Source organism: Macrobrachium rosenbergii, chromosome 56 (assembly GCF_040412425.1).
Source record: "Macrobrachium rosenbergii isolate ZJJX-2024 chromosome 56, ASM4041242v1, whole genome shotgun sequence".
Taxonomy (NCBI): domain Eukaryota; kingdom Metazoa; phylum Arthropoda; class Malacostraca; order Decapoda; family Palaemonidae; genus Macrobrachium; species Macrobrachium rosenbergii.
The window spans coordinates 44,731,559-44,747,786 of NC_089796.1; the positions used below are offsets into that span (position 1 = coordinate 44,731,559).

Consider the following 16,228-nt stretch of genomic DNA (forward strand, 5'->3'; position numbering starts at 1 on the left):
CAATCAAGTTTTCTGTACAACCGCTACAGTGTATAATCAAGGTCACTAAAAATAGATCTATCTTTCAGTGGTCTCGGTATAATGCTGTATAAGCCGCAGCCCATGAAACTTCAACCATGACCCGGTGGTGGCCTATCCTATATCGTTGCCAGAAGCACGATTATGGCTAATTTTAACCTCAAATAAAATAAAAACTACCGAGGCTTAGTTGCCTGCAACTGGGTATGTTTGATGACTGGACGGTGAATGATTAACATACCAATTTGCAGCCGACTAGCCTCAGTAGTTTTTGAGTTCTGAGGACAGAAAAAGTGCGGACAGAAAAAAGTGTGGACAAAATAAAGTGTAGACGGACAGCCAAAGTTGGCACAATAGTTTTCTTTTACAGAAAACTAAAAACAATATAGAATAAGGATGCTTGATAAAACGAGGTTGAAAAGACATCAAAACATGGAATAGTTGGCAGGTGAGAGACAGGCCTCTCTCCTTGGGTGCAAAACAGAAAAAAGATATAACAGCAAAAAGAACAAACACCAAGGTTAAGATCAAGCTGGGAAGAGAAAGGATCATAGGCTAAAATGAGTTGAAAACAACTTACTAGTATAACTGTGTAGAAATAACTACGCAGCAAGAAAGAGCAAAAATAACAAAATGTAACAGAATAGAACTTATTACATTATTCAAAATAGGCAAAATATCTCAAAACAAAAATTATATTAAAAATGAAAAGAATAATAAAGAATTAAGTCGAATGGCAGGCAATCGGCAGGCAGCAGAAGAGACATGTCTGTCTCAGACGAAACATGTCTCTGACGCGGCCAAAAAGTAAAGTGAATGGGTACCAATTGGATGGAGGGGATTCCTCCCCTTTTGTCGGTAGCCAACTACCAATATCCACTTGTTTTAAGTTGAATGGCCGGCTCCAGCTTGCGCTGAAAGTAAATCCCCTATGTAAAGATCTTGGGTTTGTATACATGTAGTAACAATTATCCTTTTCTAGAGTACAAGTTGAGGTATTCTAGTTCTGTCTGATAGATATTTTTACTATATAATATGGTTAAATTAGGTCAGAAAATTTTAGAACTTGAATCTAAGGATAAATTTCCTTAACCCACACCTTATACCCAAGTCCAAACCCTCCAGTATTTGTGATACATTTGACAGTTTCAGCCTGTTGTTACCTTTGTAACTCTGTGGCCCTGTAATTACCGCTTAATGAAAAATAAACTTTTTTTCTTTTTCTCTAGTTCTCATGCCTGTCCTTTAAAAACTTCTTTTCTTTAGTCCTTTTATTTTCTTGACATGTACATTTTTAGTTTTATACACATAAAAGCATTTCTTATATATACTATGAAAAAAAAGGAGAGAAGAAGAAATTATGACACTTACCATTTTCAGTTATTCTCAGTCTATCTTCTGCAGAAGGGCTAGAGGAACTGTCAGCTTGATTGGAATTAGACTGATCTTCTCTATTTTTCAGATCAACTTTCAACTTGTCATTCGTTAAATCTGGCAACAAGTTAGGCGACGTCAGAGCAGCCAATACCGAGACTGATGGTGCAAAATTACCACTTTTAACCTTGTCATCTCTTGAGCTGGAGTCCTATATAGGAAAATAAAGACTAAGGTTACATTATGTGAAAATATAATGACAAGTTCAATCGATGACAATCATATCCTTTGCGTACATTTTACAGGTATTCCTTATATTACTACTATCATATGAAGAACAGAATCTCATGGCACAAAAGTTTTAAATAATTAACAGCAAGCTCCCATTTCAACAACCACGCTTGCATTTACAGTACATATTGTAATCCTACTGACAATAAACCAATTACTTTTAATTTACCTTGAAAGAAACTAGCACAATCCAATCAATATATTTACAGCAAAATATAGCTTGAACAAAATACAGTTTGATCCACTAACACCAAAATATTTTAACTGAAAAAACTTTTCTACTCAAATGCAATTCTGAAAGCTGAACAAATGGGAACTTATGACAAATAAAAGCCATCATCCTAAAATTGACCTCCAACCACAACAGTTTCAATAATCCTTCTAGCCTAAAAATTTGAAAGATTCAATAATCCTTCTAGCATAAAAATTTGAAAGATATCAATAAATTAATCAATATACTCATTCCTTAAATTCATGAATGTGTGTACGAGAGAGAGAGAGAGAGAGAGAGAGAGAGAGAGAGAGAGAGAGAGAGAGAGAGAGAGAGAGAGAGAGAGAGAGAGAGAGAGAGAGATTAGAGAAAGATGATGAGAGAAGATGAGAAATGTTAAGAGAGAGGTAGAAATACACTGAAAGATGGATTGAGAAAGAGTAGTAGTTCATCCTTACTAAACATGTAGCTATGGGTGGTACTACATATAAGCCTAAACGATTTGCTAGGTTACTTTAAAAACCAATACTCTACGGATACTCCAGGGAGAACTTAATTTACTATGCATATAAAAAGCATGAACTAATTTCAATTTGGCAAGCCAGTTCATCTCCTTTAAAGAAACTGAAAATGTTGGGTAACAGATCACACACTAACTGGAAATATATAGATGTTTGTTTATAAAAAACCTATTTTGGGATCTGCTTTAAGAAACTGGGAATTAAATTTGACATCATCTTTAAATTAATAGTTTACTAAAAAAATCATTCAGTTCTAATTTACCAAATTTCATACTTGGTCACTGGATTAATGTATATTCTTGACATACTTTCATATTAAATTACTGTTTCTTAACTCAAAGTGTCTCACATAATCATTGTTGTGTCCAACTTATTAAAAAAAGTAAAAAAAGTTAAATTTCAAACCACATCACAGAAATGTAATCAAATTTCTCAGAAAATTGCAGAAACTCCGGGAGTAGTGAAAAGTTTATGCTAAAATATTAAACATAACCACCATAACAAAAAATATGTATAGATTATGATACCAAAACTATTCAACTAAAATATGAAGAGTGATATTGCAACTAGTAAACTAAAACATAAAAAAGAAACATCTTATTGGAAGAAGCAACAATTGGGTATAGTAATACCTCTAATGAACTTCAGTACTGTACATGCAAGCTAATACGACATAAAAGAACTATTATTTAAGCATTTCCAATTTGAAAAACGGTAACAAGCCGAAATTATATATTAATGCTGGCCCATTACACAATATATGAATGGTGACTCATCATTCCATTATGCAATAAGAATCCTGCCTCTGGGTTTGGGCACCCGAGGTGAAAATGTAGAAAGGTAATAGGTATACACTATGATAATACAATACAATTATTAATCTTAAATATGAAAAATGTTACTGTATATTTCAACTCACATTATGACAATACAAAATTAAATTAAAATAGGATAAACATGACACCACAACCATTAATCTAAAATATAAGAAAAAACATTGGCTACCATTAATGATATTATTATTTAATAGTTTAACCGCCAAGAGCTAATTTATTTAGCTTTCAAGGGCTGGCCACCACTAGCTAACACAACACTTAGTCCAAGTATGAGCACCAGCAGTTTAAAAATAGGGCTTCTGGACTAAAAGGCATATAAGCTAAAAATTTTAATGAAAAAACTGAATTATAAATTCCTAATTATAAATCTTTTTCCCGAAACTTTTGTATACCGCCTATATCTTATCTGTGAGCTAAAGGTTGAGAAATACCGCTTTAGATGGTTTACCTCAGGCTTGACAGGTTGTGGCCAAGGAAAACCCTGTTTTTCAAAGACACTGTGAGCTCTCAAAGGAGTCAGGGGGTCCATAAGATAGACTGACCTATGACAAAAATTCTCTTGTAGGTGTTCTTGGCCAGAATAGTTCCCATTGACACAGTGGTTGAGTATACTGTAGAGGGACTCAAGACAGAAAACCCCTTTTCCAATAATACTAGTGATTACCTGATTCCACATCAAATACAATGTTTGCTTGTACTTCTGTATGTGCTTCTAAATCTTGGATTTGACTTCTTCTTTAGCATAAGACTCAAATGCAGACCCTTGGTTGGTCTCGGAGCATTTACAAGAGCTGCACCATCCATTATTATAACATCAGCGGTAGGCTCTTTGTCAGGGATGTCTGATGGATGCTGTTCTAGTAGAGGCAGCAGCTGTGACTTGGTGCCCTGATGCCTCTGTCCATTCTGTGCCAGTGACGGTGGGCAATTTTGATTTTCATGTTGAAAGAATTCATTTAAGGTAGCAGTCCACCATGGGTATACACATAAAAACTTTCAGATACCGAAAATCGAGATATTACTTGTATCTATGCGCAAACATGTCGTACATGCCCTCAAGAAGTTTCAGGCAATAATTCTTATATATAAAGAAGATATATCGGTTTTTAAATGGTGATGTCACCCCTAACTGCATCGTCTGCTAATGCAGACGATGTAGGTTCGTCTTGTGCATTGCTTTTTGCATAGAGACGCCAATTTTTCAATTATTTTTTTATATATTCGTGCGTTTGGCAGCAATGTATCATATCTGTAAATCACACAGCAGCTAGAACAATGACTAATCTATCATTTCAGTGCTCCTCGTGAAACGGAAGTGTCACTGAAGCTTTTGTTTACTCTGTGTGGTTTTGTTTACCCTCTGAGTTGTTTTGTGTTTACCCTCCGAGTTTTCAAATACCGGGTTCTTGACTAACTTTCCACAATGCCCAAACTGAGAAGAAGTACCTTAGCTGCCAGAAGGAAAAATATGACAGTGGCATCTCATTTTAGGTGGGCAAATAAGCATAAAGCAGTCAAGAGTGAGGACAGTCATGAGACGCATGGCGGCGATAGTGAAGTGATGTTGGTGCCAGCGTGACCCAAATGTTAGTGATTCGTCATTACCAAATGAACAAGAGCAAATAGGCCAAATGGAAGATATTGTTGAGGAATCTGTCTGTGAGGAAGTTACTGCATCATCATCATCATCATCATCATCATCATCATCAGGGCCTACTTTGAATGGTGATTGCCGCCTTCCTCCTCCAGAAATTCGATCTCAGCTGATGTCAATAGACGAGGATGAGGAAAAATCAGACAAAGGAATATGATGATATTCATTGCATAAGTAATGAACAGCTAAAAGCATTAGTAAGTGTATTAAAATGTCCAAAGAGAAAATGTAAAAAAAATAGCTTAGAAATAGTCACCAAGAAGGACAGATGGGATACTACCTTTGAAGTTGTGTGTAATTCGTGTAATAGAGTACTAAACCAAGTTCCACCAAAATTATATGGAAAAGGAAAAAAGCATCAACAATACACACACAATAATTTGCGAGAAGTTTTTCTTTCATTGAACAATGGGAGGTTTGATTGGTGGTGATCCACTTAGTGCTGGATCATATAATAGATACAGCAAATATATATTCAAATGCAATAAAAAACATTTCATGAAAATGCAGGCTAAGGCTCATAAGTTTGTATATGATTTTTATGTAAAGAAACTTGGAGCAGTGCCAGACGAAAATAATGTTATAAACATTGATGTGTCTTTTGACGGCACCTGGCTTACTCGTGGGCATAAGTCACATGTGGGGGTTGGTTTTGTTATTGAAGTATTTACAGGTACAGTAATAGATTTTGAAGTGATCAGTAACTATTGTAAAACGTGCTCTGAGAATAAGGAAAAACGTCATGACTGTGGGAAAAATTTTGATGGTAAATCAGGAAGTATGGAAGCAGAGCAAGCAGTGAGAATGTGGTCTCGATCAGAAAATCTTGGTTTCCGGTATGCAAGATTTGTGTTTACGGAGACTCGAGTGTGCTTATAAAGTTGTATGTCAACTGAATAATGGAGAAGGCCCATATATCAGTGTTAAAGTAAGCAAACAAGAATGTATAAACCATGCGGAGAAGAGGATGGGTTATCGCTGATGAAGCTAAAGAAAGAGTTGAGTGAGATAACGATGACTAAAACTGGAAAGCTCAGGAAAATGAGCTTGCTTTCTGGAAGAAATCTCCTAACACAAAAGCTCATTGAATACATTCAAGGATGTTATGGAAGGGCCCTGAGAAGTCATACTAATACAAGTGTAGATATCATGAGGAGGGCAGTTTGGGCAACATATTTCCATATGATATCATCTGACAAAGACCCAGGTGGTCATAAAATGTGTCCGAAAGGCACCGAGTCATGGTGTTTTTACAACAGGGCACAGGCTTTAGGTGAAGAACCACCTTCTCATGACACTAGAAAAAACACCCTGAGAAATATACCTAAAGAACTGATTGGCCACATACGTCAGGTATTCAGAGACATGAGTGATCCAGAACTTCTAAAGAGATGCCTACCTGGATGGACACAAAATCCAAATGAGTCCATTCACAGTAGACTGTGGATGAAATGTCCTAAGGTAAAGTTTTTGGCCTGAAAAGAGTCATATTTGCAGCCGAAGTGACTACACTAGAACATAATTTTGGTTATGAGAGAAGTAATCTTCTAACCTCTTTGTTTGGCACAAGCAATGAAATTAGGAGATCACTAAAAGTCTGGATAACGAAAGAATCAGGAAACGAAAAACCGAAGAATAAGAGACAGAAGAAAAAAAAGAAGAAAAAGTGAAGATTATGAGGAGGAGCTTTTTAGAATCCATAAAAAAGTTAAACCAGGCGACAAGGAAGGAGGTGGTACCTCCTGACACCCTCACCTTGAGTGATTAATACCCCTAATTAGGGCGGGGACTTGGGGCCATGCTTGCGTAATGAGCAGAAATTGTATCGGGTAAGAAAGGTAGTTGTTCTTCAAGTAATTTAGAGTAGTTCCAAATAAGTATCAATAGCGACAACTGCTAATGAAAGCAATAATGTTTTGTTTTCCTTCATAATCTCACTTCAAACTTTCGCATCGATATCTCAAAACTATACTTATTGACATTCAAAGCTATTTTTCTCCACTATTTATCAACCGATTTCAAATCCAAATACATCGTTATAAAGAGGAATAAATTTACAATATTTCGTATGGAGGAGTTTTTTCTAAAGTTTATTTTCAATTTTTATTTTTTCAAACTTTAAAAATGTATATTTATATATATATTTATAAAAAAATATTGAAAACATGGAAAAATCCTTCATAGATTTTGTTTATATTGTAATAAACAAGATTCATGGAAATTTGTTATTAATTCTATTCAGTACTTTTGAGAAAAATAGAATTTAATTTTTTTTCTGATGTATAGTTTTATTCATAAAAAAAAATAACAGTCCGAATTCAATGAAACTCGCACAGATTTATCTTTGTACAAGTAGGTATAACATATAAAAAAACTACATTGATCCAGTGATAAATAACGGTTTTGGGTTAGATGGAGAACCTGCGTCCTTAAATCACGCTGTCTGTTCTGGCATGATATGAAGAGGCGTGAGAGTAGATTACAACCATCCTTTATGGTTTGCAGTGACTGTTTGCCCTTGGATTCTGTAGCAGACATCTTGCGACTGAACAATAGAATTTTGTTCTTGTGTACTGGTTCATAGAATTTTGTGGGTGTCTTGAGCCTCTCAATAAAGTTTGTGAATTGTGTCTGTCCAAGGCCCTTCATAGATCTCAAAGATTCACTAATTTTGCTGTCCATAATTTCATGACTGTCTTGCACAATCAGATCCACTGAATCTTCCTCAAAAGGGTTGCCCATTTCTTTGATTACTTTTGCCAGATTTTCAACCATTTCAAGAAACCTTTTCTGCACAGTTTCAGTTTCATCATGATGCTTACCCTCAGATTTTGGATCAGCATCACTTCTAGTCTCAAACTCAACGATCAGGCAGCTTACCTCAGGACCAGCCACTGTCCACCTTCTGAAAGCATCTTCATCTTCAAATAGGCCAACGGCTCCCCCATCTCCTTTCACATGAGCATTATTCTGCTCATGTGCTTGGTCTATAGCCATTGAGGAAAAAGGAGGAGTGGTTTTGTGGACAGTGAAATTTCCCTTTGTGAATTCATCAGATGTGTCAATTTGGAGAGCCTCCATGTCCCTCAACTGAATTGAAAGCCACCTGGCATAATGTACATGGTCCAGGGCAAAGAAGAAAGGACTGAGTTCCTGCAGCACATCTTTGTACAATTGGAAATTAGACTCTCGGTATGACCTGATGAAAACAAACGCTGGAAGTTCTAGCTGAAGCACAAGATTCCAAAAGTAGAATTGGGGAGACGCTGATTCTCGTTTTCTAATCCAGCTTTAACAGCTTAGCTCAATTTCTTCTGCTTCCTGGATAGATGCCATACAGACAGCTTTGCACAGCTGATATAAACTGCAAGCTGTCACCTGGTGGGCTAGACATGTCTTCTTCAAATGTGAAGCAGAAATAAACGAATCTGCTGTTCCAGGAATAGCTATTTCTGCTTCTGCAAGAGCACCAGTCCAACCACTGTCTTTCAAGAGATCACCCAGAATTTTGAATGATGCCACTTCTATATGCAGCCCTTCAAACATAAAAACCATATCACCATACTGCAACAGCCAATCCCATTGGACTTGCTTAGCAATTGCAAATAGTGGCTGATCAACTGCTAGAACTGGGGTTTGGCCAGAACTGAGAAACTGTGGTTGCTCTTGCAATATCCATGGCATGTTTTATCATTGCAACTGAATGAGCTGCCTCTTGAAAAAGAGGCAACATTGATGACAAGCTTATTTCAAATGGGGCCTGTTGCTTCTGAGAAGTGTGATGTGCTGCCCAAGATATGGACACACCACTTTCACTCCTGCCCGACAGACTGACTTTCTCAAGCCATTCATACACAAGAGAAAGATGATTTGAAAGCACAACCTGTTGGTGTCCTGCACTTCCACTAGATGAAGGTAGGAGAATCTCATGTTTAAAGTGAACAGGAGGTACATTTGTGTAATATTCAGGAAGAGAAGGTACTTTTTTTTACTTTGTTCCACTTTGGATGATTTGGGCCAAGTTTCTGTCCTCACCCTTTTCACCAGTGCTCAGATGCTGAAACAGATATGCCTGTCCCATGGAAGGATGTTTGTGCAGTTGTGGCACTTGGATTATGGTCCAGATTGTCAACAGCACAAGTTGTAAAGAGCCCTTTTCTAAGTGTAGTGGGACAAACTACTTCTTCCTCCACAGCCCTTGTTACAACTGCTTCTCCTAACCCTTTAGTCAATTCCAGAATCCTATCATAGCTGATGCTGATTCCATGGTGATGGAATGTATCAATTAATTAAAGCTTCCTGGTTTTTGGAAACAAGAGGTTCTCTTGACTTGGAATGTCTGGAGAATGTTGAAGATGCTGGATTCTTTCGACAGTTGAAGTGCAAAAGTTGTGCTAAAGCTAGATCAGCAGATGATGTTCCATATTTAAGTTGGGATTTTATATCACCACCGTTTTGTAGCACACTTACAAATTCCAACAAACTTGGTGGCACAGATTCTCTTCTAGTGTCTGCTGTTAAGGTTCCATCAAATTCTATCTCATGTTCAAGCATCTGTTTCCTCAATATCTTAGCTGCTTTGGCCACAATAGTGCATCATTGTAGTCACATGCTGTGGCTAGGGCTTCTCCCATTTTCCTTTTTAAAGTCCTCCAGTTCTGGGATGCGGGCAAGTATCTGTTCTTTCAGCCGTGTTCGGTGCACAAAAGAAGCATCAACATTTAGCTGTTCCAGTCTTAGTTTGTACAAATCATAAAGTTCTACCATTGTAAAATAGCAGCACCCATCTGTAGTCAACTGCTTGCCTCTTGTGTACATCTCAAGCTCAGCAAAAGCATGGGCACATGCCTCTTTTCTGTACTGCACATAATCATCTCCAATTTTCTGGGAATTTAGCCAAGCCCTTTCCCTGTTGTACTCACCTGTTAGACAAGATGGGTGATACATATGGTCCTGAGAAACAATATTTCCAGCACTAAGCTTGGCCAGAAGTTTCTCATCTAGTAGGTTGGTGGCACATCGTTGCAGCTTTTCATGTAAAGGCAATGTCATGGCCAATTGTAAATCTTTGATTGGTGCTGGTTGGTCACAAATAAAGCATATTCCTCCTTTCTCAGTCTTAGATTCTTCTGCATCTTCTTCATCTGCCTTCTGGCTACTATGTGTGAATTTTGCTGATGGGACATCATCTTCTTTTGTCTTACACTATGACTTCCTTTTCCTTTCTAGTTTTGTTGTTTTGAACTTCAGCATACATGATTCATGATATGTTGCTTTGTTATTTTCAAAGGTCTGCAGAATTCCATCACTTCATCAAGCCTTTTGGGATGAAATGGTAAAGGCATTGCATATAACTTATAGAATTCAGGAATGTTTGTAGCAAGGGTAACATAGCCAGCACCAAATGCATCAACTAGTCTTTCGTGTGTGTCCTCTTGGCACAAGCAACAAAGCTTCCAGTTAGTCATACTATCTCCCTTCAGGAAAGACATTGACTTCCAAGACTGTCATGCCACTGCTTTTGTTCTATTGGCTGAGGGTTTATCCTTTTACCACCTATATAACATATATGCACTTTCAGATATGGGATACAACTAGGCTTAGATATGTCATAATCCTACCCCTAGCCCAATCATTCATCCAATGCTATTTAATTCCCGTGTCATCTGTACACCATCTAGAAGACTAAAGCCCCATCTTCCTTGGCTCGACTCTCCCACGCTGGTACATCCTGTCAATTCAGGTGCAGCTGTTTAACTTTGAAGTGTGGCTAGTTAAACAGCATTTGGGAAACTAATAACAAATCTCTGCCATTAGCTAGCACTGAATCCCTTGCTGAGTTTCACAGCTATAGTGTCAACCACTGTGCCCTGGTAGTACACTAACACCACACTATTACATTTTTACGTTAAGCTTATTACCCATTTTTTTCTAAATGAGGATGAAAATTAATTAACTGGGGATTAATTGATTTCTAATCTACAAAAAATGAACTGATCAGGCTGAAGTTACCCCAAATCCATGTATTACCCGATCTTTAGCCTCATATATGAGCTTAAGTACCAATTTTTGGCATTTTGGCAGACATTTTTGATATGGTGACAGCCATCTTGGATATTTCTATGCAGAGAAATGATGTATCTACATATATAAAGGGTTGTTTTTAATATTTTAATATAAACTCGGAGTGACTTAGGGATTTGAATGTGATTAATCAATTAAATACCAATATTCAAATATCCACAGGATGCCATTTTGAAAACCTGTCAGCCATCTTGGAAAATGGCAAAACTTTGTGTGGCCGGAGGTTGATAACGAGACCAAGGAACAAGAAGAATAGTTGAGCCAAGTTTCATGCTTGTATCACCATTTGCACTTTCCCCCTATTTTTTTGTAGTTACCCGCTCCACTAATATGGATAACTCTGCATATCAAGGTCATACCTCACTGAGTGAGAAGAAAAAGCTAGGCTAATATTCCTTCCATCATAAGCTAAAATACTGCAAGCAGTAAGTATCAAATTATTGACTTATTAATAAAACTTAAAAATTATTGTAATTCAAAATGGAAGCTAAAGCTAAAGGGAAGCAAGACATGCATGATCCCCTGGCCTGATAATGGCTCCATGCTGGAAGGTTGCCCCAGTCAGAACATTTTTCATAATTTGTCAAGAAAGAAGGGAAATTCATAGGAACCCATTATGTTCAAGGAAGTTGAAGACTATGTTTGTAACTATTCTCTCCAGAGAGTTGAGAAATCTCAATGATAGGGGCAGAGTGAGTCTGTAGCCAACTCTGATCATGTCCACTATGTACAGCCCTACCCCCATCCGCTACCAAGATCTTAACTTATAGTGTCAAGTTCTCTTCCTCCTTCCCCCAAGCAGAATTGTTTTAAGGAGATAAGCATTTCATCATCATCTTCCTCCTTGAGTTGGAGGCTTGGCTGAAGACTGACATCCTTTTCCTAACTTAGAAGATACCTGTTGTCTCCAGGACAGTATTAAAAGTCTAAAAAGTACAACAGGAGAGAGAGAGAGAGATCTTTTATGTTGCATCTCCCTCTTTATGATGGACAGCTTTTTGGCTCAACTTGCTTCATGAAAAAGTTGGTCAGGAGATACAAAATTATTCTTATATGCTCACTTGAGGCTCTGCTCAACAAAAGTAGCATCTTCCTGGTTCATTTCACCATCACATATATCTCAGCAGCAACAACATGGCTAACAGAATGAACAAAACTGGAGTCTTTATACAAAAACATCTGGAACAGAGGGCTTGTGACAAGCCTACAGTGACCAACCCTGGATGCAGTGCAATTTTTGAAGCCTATGACCCTTGACGTTAGAAGTGATGGGGGCAATCATTGGGCAATTTCTCTAGGGTTCCTCAGCTTCGATCCAGAGCTTCATGCCTGTCAGAATTTTTGTGGTTGACGTGCAATTACTAGTTCAAATGTCTTACTACCAATGTCAGGTAAAAAGACTTTTGGCCTCAACTCTACAACAGAGCCTTCTCTCTTCTGATGTGCTTGCTGAAGACTGAGGGTCTCACAAACCCAATCCATGACCACCAAAAAAGGGAAGACCCCTTTGCATTGCCCAGGTTGATTCTGAATTACCATGACTTCCACTGGTGGAATCATGTACTGTAATGAAATGGGATGAAATCGGCTTCCTTCAGGGTGGCTGGAGCAACAGCAGATGATGACACCTTAGAGTGATCACTCAGAAACATCCTAACATCCTGTCAGGGCCGTTGGAGCAAATGAGATCTCAGGAAATGGAGAATGCTACCTCTTATGTCAAATTTTAGTGCCTGATCTGGAAGTGAGTATCACATCACTGGAGAATGGAGAATATAACAAAGAAGACAGACAAGGAGATTCCAAGAGCCTACTCCCTATTTGTTCAAACATGTGCTTTCCTGAAACAGGCTGCTAGTGGATGTCTTCCCTTTCTACAAATGTGGCAGAGGAGACAAGTCATGATCATAGAGGAAGAGCGTCTAGAACCTGATCTACTAGAGCCCTGGCTGCAACAAAAAGACAACATGGGGTTCATACACCTCTGCCTGACAAACTTATCTCTGAGTGCTAACTACCATCCACTTCTTCAATAGTCAGTATATAAAAAAGTACTAATAAATCAAATTTCATATGAAAACTGCAATTAATCAGAGCAAATGTATAAGTTGTTAATTACTAAAAACCTAAAAGAAACATCCTTCAAGTATATGTTGATTAATTAACTTTTCAAGGAAAGTAGAAAAAATTTGACTTTATATGTTATGGCAGAAACTTAGAAGAATGAATCAAAATAAATGTAAACTATGTAGACTTCTCCATATTTTCATAGCAAGGTTTAGGGAGATTCTTTTAACAACAAGCATGCAAATTAATGAGGAAAATAGTTATTATCTATTGATGAGTGCAGGGTAAGTTGCATGAACTACTGTATTTAGCCGTTCTGCTTTTTGTGTCTATAAGATTTAATAATGCACATTTGGGAATACCTGAACCATAAATGAGGCTCTGAATCACTGATGGGTTTGGGATGAAAATGATAAATTCATAAATATGAAATACAGTAACTCAATAGTGTAAAAGAATATAACACAACTGAATTCTATAAAATACATGTTTGTAAACAGGAATCAAAAGAACTACAGAAACTGACTCATTTAAAAAAGGTATCTATCCTGCTCAAGTAGAAATCTTTGTCCACTAGAAATCTTCTACTTGTACCTTGTAAGTGGTTTTCCCAATTGCAATAAAAAATTTAAGGTATGGATTTACACTTGTGCATGAACTCTCATATCTATAAATTCATTGTAAACTTTGAACAGAGTATATTTTACAAAGCTTATCATAAAGGAAAATAAAGCAGTTGTTTTAATATACTGTGTGTTGTGAAACTATTTACAGCAGTTATAAACACTTAATTGCAAGGGTGAAAAGATTTATTCATAGCTTAAAAAAGAAGAAACAACATTTAGCACCAACCAGAGAAAAGATACTAAATAACTGTTTTAGTACAGTAGAAATTTAAGAGTATACAGTATACCCTGTAAGAATAATTAGCTCAAGATAAACCCCTTTGATTCAGTATGAGAATACATTGCATACGCAGACATCAATCAGCAATATTTTATCCCACTTGTCTATTGGGATAGTCAAAAATAGAAAAACAAAAATTGCTTCTAATCTGCAAACTGAGGAAAATATTTCAAGTCTTACACATAAATCACAAATATTGTTAAAAACACCATGAGAGAGAGAGAGAGAGAGAGAGAGAGAGAGAGAGAGAGAGAGAGAGAGAGAGAGAGAGAGAGAGAGAGAGAGAGAGAGAGAGAGAGAGAGAGAGAGAGAGAGAGAAACTGATTAAGGTATTGAATGCCTTCTCACATGTAAATATCATCACTACAGATGGCCATTTCTTCCACTGTAGTGCAAATGTTAGACTTGTCTGTATGTGGTAAAGACTGAACCATCAAATACTTGGTACCCAAACAATACCTAAATCTATGTTACACTAATGTGATATCATTTGATATCACTGAAGTCATATCAAATGACCGGGACAACAGTTTCACTGTTATGCCATACATCCTTAAGAAAACATAGGGATCGTGAGCATGGATTGACTAAAATAATGACATTTGCAACATTAGATATGTTTGGTTTTGTGCATTATGTAGTATGAGTCTTGTAATTACTTACCCACATATCTCTATAAACATGCATGTAATCATTAAGTGATAAAATAAAGGTCACACAAATCCCATACCACCAACAACAAACAAAGCAATAGTTACATTACCTTCAATTTCCTCACAGATGTTGAAATAAAGTACTTTGGATGGCTGATACTACCGCTTACAAAATGGATTTATTACTTACCTTTGACATTTCAAGCAATTCTATGTTCCCTGATTAATAGCACTACCTACTTCTAAGTTAAACTCAAGGTTAATAACAACTAATGTTATGATACAACTAATCCACAATAAGCAAATAACCACTGAAATCTTAACTATTCAACGCAATGGCAACACATACTTTCCTTATAATTAACCCATTCTTTCCACATCTGTAAACCTCATAAAATTATACAATATTAAATTAAAACCTAACAATAATATGTAAATGCAAAACTGAAGGTAACACTAACCAGAACCTAATTTTACATGCATGTGACAATTACTATAAAGAGCATGTGTATTCTTAGTATGAATTGCACACAATGTTTGCACTAAAAATAGCATTCATTGCTAAAAATATCATTCATGCACAAAGCCAATAATATATTACTCTTTAGGCTTACAATTAAACACACTGTCAGCTGCTAATTTCCCGGCTAGGAAGTACCACACTGATGCCCGAATTTGCCAAAACCATGTACCTATGCTAATGTTCTTATATACCCTAAATATATTAAATATAAGCTACACTAGGATTAAAAAAAAATAAAAAATTGGCTATATAATCAAATTCACAGCCTGCACTATCATTTCCAACATCATTCACTCACAAATATTTATACTTGTGACACTGATTACAAATAATGACCAATTTGATATGTACAGTAATGTACAATATAAACCAGCGTTACTGTCTTTACTCACTGTTTAACGGGCAATGAAATTATACTTCATTAGTACTGTTCTGTGAAAAATAAACTCAAAAAAGTTACTGTTCAAAATCTCAACCATGTTCAGCATTGTTCAGATTCACAAGCTGGTATAATTTCTATCTGATACTCTGATGCTGATACAAGCCTAATTATACAGTGTACTCACATGTAGAACTATACATGAAAAGATTACTTTCTTTATTGTAAAATCAGCATTGTTGGAATAATTTTGGTGTCTTTGCAATAATAAATCAGGTAGGCAGATCCCTAAATGGTACAAGCAAGTGTAAGGTAAAAGTTTGTACAGTAGTTCAGCCCCAAAATGATTTTTTTTCTTATAAGTGAGGAATATACTAAATGCCAAGCTGCCCATCAACAATTTCCATAAAATACTGTAATACAATGTAAATTACCTCCCAAGCTTCTGATTTTCATATTCTTTAATAGACTTGTGAACCCAGAAACATACCATTTCATCAACTACATTACTCTTTCATGCAACAAATACAGTGGATGAAATAATTATAACGCCAAGTGCTTACTCTAATACCGGTCTCAAATATATGGACTTATGGTAATTAAAATTTTCCTTTTAAATGCTCTTGTACCTCTCCAGCAATCTTAATTTAATTTTTGATGTGATGATGAATCCTTTTAGTATTCCAAATTTTATCTCAATATTCTCCTATT

The 16,228-nt window shown here is 36.5% G+C and overlaps 1 protein-coding gene across 8 annotated transcripts in view; it reads right to left on the reverse strand.

Moving 5' to 3' along the window:
* The window catches only part of LOC136836301 (E3 ubiquitin-protein ligase TRIM33-like), a 313,581-nt gene that overhangs the window by 104,624 nt on the left and 192,729 nt on the right, over nt 1–16,228 (reverse strand). For all 8 annotated transcript variants that reach the window (XM_067100414.1, XM_067100413.1, XM_067100412.1 and 5 more), the window contains exon 10: nt 1,390–1,603. In XM_067100414.1, the coding sequence (XP_066956515.1) occupies nt 1,390–1,603 (214 nt within the window). The remainder of the gene's footprint in view (nt 1–1,389; nt 1,604–16,228) is intronic.